Source organism: Triticum dicoccoides, chromosome 1A (genome assembly GCF_002162155.2).
Source record: "Triticum dicoccoides isolate Atlit2015 ecotype Zavitan chromosome 1A, WEW_v2.0, whole genome shotgun sequence".
NCBI lineage: Eukaryota > Viridiplantae > Streptophyta > Magnoliopsida > Poales > Poaceae > Triticum > Triticum dicoccoides.
This window is the reverse complement of record NC_041380.1, coordinates 549,318,751-549,324,296: the sequence shown is the minus strand read 5'-3', so window position 1 is coordinate 549,324,296 and position 5,546 is coordinate 549,318,751. Positions and strand designations below refer to the sequence as shown.

The 5,546-nt window shown below is 44.4% G+C and overlaps 1 protein-coding gene across 2 annotated transcripts; it reads left to right on the top strand.

The window, feature by feature from the left end:
- The first annotated feature begins 771 nt into the window (after positions 1-771).
- Positions 772-4,842, top strand: LOC119288274 (60S ribosomal protein L4-1-like). 2 transcript variants are annotated; one of them, XM_037567917.1, is made up of 3 exons: positions 772-1,912; positions 2,914-3,043; positions 4,688-4,842. In XM_037567917.1, exons 1-2 carry the CDS (start codon positions 812-814, stop codon positions 3,025-3,027), a joined length of 1,215 nt encoding a protein of 404 aa, XP_037423814.1. In that variant the 5' UTR covers positions 772-811; the 3' UTR covers positions 3,028-3,043; positions 4,688-4,842. The 2 variants fall into 2 exon arrangements, with proteins under 2 accessions (XP_037423814.1, XP_037423806.1); XM_037567909.1 differs by lacking the exon at positions 4,688-4,842 and having other exon boundaries at positions 2,914-3,321.
- Positions 4,843-5,546: the final 704 nt, after the last annotated feature.

The window sequence follows — 5,546 nt, the reverse complement described above, 5'->3', positions numbered from 1 at the left end:
GGTTGTAGCTAACAAGCAAAGGGAAAATCATGCATCAAACTGCCACATGTGATACTAGATAGGATTTGCTCTGAGTATGGTCGATCAAACCTACGAGAAACCCTATCCGCTGGCCCACTCACGACCGCGAAGTTGTGAGAAAGAAATTGAGGGGATGAGAACTAACCATAGTGCAAACGATCGCTGAATTCGGGTGGCTCCGTCGCCTTCCCTGGTCTCTTAGATTGGAATAGAGAGGGAGAGAGATATATGAAACAGAAATGACCAATGTTTGGGGTGTAACTAAACTTGAGGCCTTTATTACAAAATTCCCGCCTCCCCGCCTTCTCACATGCCGCTCAGTGGTGCATCTGCAAAATTTTCTTTCGGCTCGAAACGACTTGTGCTGACTCAACATGCCATGTAGCTACTTTTGTAAAAGTGAGCACACTACCGAGTTTAGCGAGCCGTGTGCCGTGTTTGCGGCATTATGGACCAACGCGAGCACGCGAGACAAGTTTTTTTTATGCGGGACAAGTTGATGTACCATTGTTGCATTTAACTGCCTCCAAGTAGTTGAAACAACCATCAGTTTCTTTTTGAGAAACATAACCATCACTTTTTTTTGGAGAAAAAAACCATCACTTCTTTTCCACCCAGAAAAACTATCAGGCCGTAGATGGACCAAGGAATCTTTTGCTCAGGTCCATGAAGCATCTCACTGACCTAAGGCCCAGAGAGCCCACCTCCCTAGCCAAGCCCTAACCCCTGCATCCATCCATAGGAACTCTTACCCCCCATCGCCCAGTCCAGCCTCTCCCCCGCCGCCGCCATGGCCACCACCGCGCGCCCGCTCGTCTCCGTCAAGGCCCTGGACGGGGACATGCCCACCGACGCGGCCGGCGTCCCGATGCCGCACGTCATGAAGGCACCGATCCGCCCCGACGTCATCACCTTCGTCCACAGGCTCGTCTCCTGCAACAGCCGCCAGCCCTACGCCGTCTCCCGCAAGGCCGGTCACCAGACCTCGGCCGAGTCCTGGGGCACGGGTCGCGCCGTCTCGCGTATCCCGCGTGTCGGCGGCGGCGGCACCCACCGCTCCGGCCAGGGAGCCTTCGGCAACATGTGCCGTGGCGGGCGCATGTTCGCGCCCACCCGGATCTGGCGCAAGTGGCACCGCCGCGTCAACATCCGCCTCCGCCGCGTCGCCGTCGCCTCCGCCCTCGCCGCCACCGCCGTCCCGGCCATCGTCACCGCCCGGGGCCACCGCATCGAGTCCGTCCCCGAGTTCCCGCTCGTCGTCTCCGACTCGGCCGAGGGCATCGAGAAGACCTCCCAGGCCGTCAAGGTCCTCAAGCAGCTGGGCGCCTACGCTGACGCCGACAAGGCCAAGGACTCCGTGGGCATCCGCCCCGGCAAGGGTAAGATGCGCAACCGCCGGTACATCAACCGCAAGGGTCCCCTCATCGTCTACGCCACCGAGGGCTCCAAGATCGTCAAGGCCTTCCGCAACCTCCCTGGTGTGGATGTTGCCAACGTCGAGCGCCTCAACCTGCTCGACCTTGCCCCTGGTGGCCACCTTGGCCGGTTTGTGATCTGGACCGAGTCTGCCTTCAAGAAGCTGGACGAGGTGTACGGCTCCTTTGAGGCGTCTTCCTCCAAGAAGAAGGGCTTTGTCCTCCCCAGGCCCAAGATGACCAATGCTGACCTTGGTCGCCTCATCAACTCTGATGAGGTCCAGTCTGTGGTCAAGCCCATCAACAAGGAGGTGAAGCGCAGGGAGGCCAGGAAGAACCCTCTCAAGAATGCTGCTGCCGTGCTCAAGCTCAACCCCTACTTCGGGACTGCCCGCAGGATGGCAGTTCTTGCTGAGGCAGCCCGTGTCAAGGCCAGGAAGGACAAGATCAACTCCAAGAGGACCAAGCTCAGCGTGGTATGCTACTCCCTTCCCTTTGCCATCTGTTTCATATCATGTTACACATGATTACATATACCTTATAATACTCTTCAGCAATTGTTGAATGTCCGTACTAAGGTTTTACTAAGTCTTTATGTGTAGTGGTATTTAGCATGACTTGAATTCTGGAATGCCTGTATTGTGCATGGTGATTTCAGTTTATGATGATAACAATTCTGTACATTTCCATATGTTTGTACTGTTGCATGGAATGCCTGATTCATTGATAGGTTATGATTAGTTAGTTTATTTATGATGATATGCCTGATTCATTAGTAGGTTGTGATCAGTTTATGATGATAACAATTCTGGAATACCTGATTCATCAATAGGTTCTGTTATGTGTTCCTCAAATAAATTTCTGGTTGCAGGTTTTTTTTTTTTTGTGTTCATAGTCAAGCTGCCTGTCTTGATTATTTAGTTTCTTTTTCTGTATACATGGTTGTTTGTATAGTCTGGCTGGGTTATATGCAAGCTATGTTAGTTTCCCATGGATTGTATATGCAATATCTGTAACTGTTTGATATGCTTTGATGCACTTCCATTTCATTTCTGGCATGCCTGTCTAGCCCTGAAATAGGGATCAAGCACACTAGTTGTGTGTTCTTTGCATATACTCGGTAGTGTATTTCTCCGTACTTCAGTTTATAGCTGCATGTTTAATCTTTGTATCCATAATGAAGGCTCCTATCTTGATTTGTTAGTCTCTCTGAGTGTATTTGTTTTGTTAGCCTGATTTATCAGTATGGATGGTTGTGTTACTCTTTCTTCTCTAAAAAACACAATGTCTAATTTCTTTTCATAGCATGCCATACTGAATATCTGATTCACCAGTATCCAATATGATTTGTTTGTGCTCGTTGTATGCCATTTATCCCAGTTTGTAATTAAGCTTGATTGCCAGGTGACTGAATTCCATATCCTGCATTTACTATTTGGTTTTCTCATCACTGATGAAGGAACATTTGTTATTGTAGGAGGAGGCATCTAAGATCAAGGCTGCTGGGAAGGCTTGGTACCAGACCATGATCTCTGACAGTGACTACATGGAGTTCGACGTCTTCTCCAAGTGGCTCGGCGTCAGCCAGTGATCATCTCGTTGAATTAGTAAGTGGCTCGGCGTCAGCCAGTGATCATCTTGTTGAATTAGTAGCAGTTTATCGTCCTACCTTAAGAGACCCTAAAGTATGATTTTGTGTCATGTTATCGGTTATCCTGAGTCTGAGACATCATATGCTGTTTTGGTAGCTGTTTATCTGGAGTGTTTTATCTGTGGACGCATTTTGCGAGACATGTTATATGGCATGCTTTATCGTCGAGTCATTAGTTCAGATTTTGAGTTGTTTTTCATATATACTGTCATGAATGTGAAATAATTTTCGTCATTGTGAAATTGTTTGCTTTTTTCTTGCACGTCTTGTTATGAAATTTAGCCTCCCGCATTTTGCAAAACTAGTAAATTCGGCAGTAACAAAGTTGAGAAACATGTAAAACAAAATGATGAATTTTGAAGTTACAGTCAAGCAGATGTAAATTTTGTTAGATTATAATGTTTTTTATTAGTCAACTTTGTTTTGATCATTTCTAAAAAAAATAAAATGTCCTCTCGTGATATGGGCTAAAGACTCCGTTGAGACGATAGAAGAACATGGCAACAGGGGAAAAAATAATAGCAAAGAATTCTGATAAGTTGATCATCTATTTGGAAAATGCTGAGGAAAAAAATACCCCTGAATCTTTGAGAAGTAAATTTGTGAAATTTCTTCAACAACAATACTTGCTCACAGTTCTCCCTGGAAGATACGCTTGTGGCTTATCAGACAAAACAAACGGAACAGGGGACAGAACCACCCAACCACACTGGAGAGCCACCCAATAACTTGATGACCAAGAACAAACTATACCTCTGAAACAAAAAATAAATTTTCTACATTTTTACCGGTCACCATACTCTCTAATTGCTCTATAAAATATTCTACTACCATTTTCTGGATGGTTCTAGATGATATCTCCTCCATCTTTTGTCAAATGCCGTTCAGGTGGTGCTCAAGAAGCAACCTGTAGAACAAGCCGAGTAATAATAGAAGAACAGACAGAGTACCGGCTGTCCCGCTAATCCAGCTTTTGCCTCAAAACAGGCACATCTTCAAGTTTGACTGCCATTGCTGCTGTAGCCTGTAGGGGTGGCGCGAGGTGTTCGACCTCGTCATCGAACGTGAGCCTGCAGACGTTTCTAGGGGAACAACCTCATTGCTGAACCAAGTCTCCTATTTTGTGAGTTGCATTCAGACTGTTCAAATTCAACTGGGAAACACGACAACACGGGAAAAATAATACTCCCTCCGTCCTAAAATTCTTGTCTTAGAATTGTCTAGATACGGATGTACCTAATACTAAAACGTGACTTAATACATTCGTATTTAGACAAATCTAAGACAAGAATTTTGAGACGGAGGGAGTAGCAAGAAAGGAATATATGCGAAAAGTTGATCATACACCCATAAATCTTCGGGTAGTGAATAGTGCAATTTCTTGACCAACAATATTGAACAATTATCCAACAGAAATAACACCAAATATATTAATAATAAAAAATACCAATTGTTTTTTCTTTGTGATTTGTGAGTTGGTGTCGTCGTTACTAATTGTACTGGTTTGGTTCACTACAGACTTGATAACATTATTATCACTTGTATCATGATTTTTAAATTTTGCCTCTCCACTCCATTTGTACTAACAGTTTCTTCACAGATACATCTTGCTGTTCCGAGTTATAAGCAAGTATCTTTCCCTATTACGACAACGCTTCTTGTCAAAAGAACTCATTGGTTCAACAGCTGTACTTTTGACCGAGGAAGTATTTCTGCCCTATATATATATTCAGCGGATGGTGTTCGACCTCGTCATCGAACGTGAGCCTGCAGACGTTTCTAGGGGAACAACATCATTGCTGAACCAAGTCTCCTATTTTGTGAGTTGCATTCAGACTGTTCAAATTCAACTGGGAAACACGACAACACGGGAAAAATAATACTCCTTCCGTCCTAAAATTCTTGTCTTAGAATTGTCTAGATACGGATGTACCTAATACTAAAACGTGACTTGATACATTCGTAATTAGATAAATCTAAGACAAGAATTTTGAGACGGAGGCAGTAGCAGGAAAGGAATATATGCGAAAAGTTGATCATACACCCATAAATCTTCGGGTAGTGAATAGTGCAATTTCTTGACCAACAATATTGAACAATTATCCAACATAAATAACACCAAATATATTAGTAACAAAAAATACCAATTGTTTTTTCTTTGTGATTTGTGAGTTGGTGTCGTCGTTACTAATTGTACCGGTTTGGTTCACTACAGACTTCATAACATTATTATCACTTGTATCATGATTTTTAAATTTTGCCTCTCCACTCCATTTGTACTGACAGTTTCTTCACAGATACATCTTGCTGTTCCGAGTTATAAGCAAATATCTTTCCCTATTACGACAACGCTTCTTGTCAAAAGAACTCATTGGTTCAACAGCTGTACTTTTGACCGAGGAAGTATTTCTGCCCTATATATATATTCAGCGGATGGTGTTCGACCTCGTCATCGAACG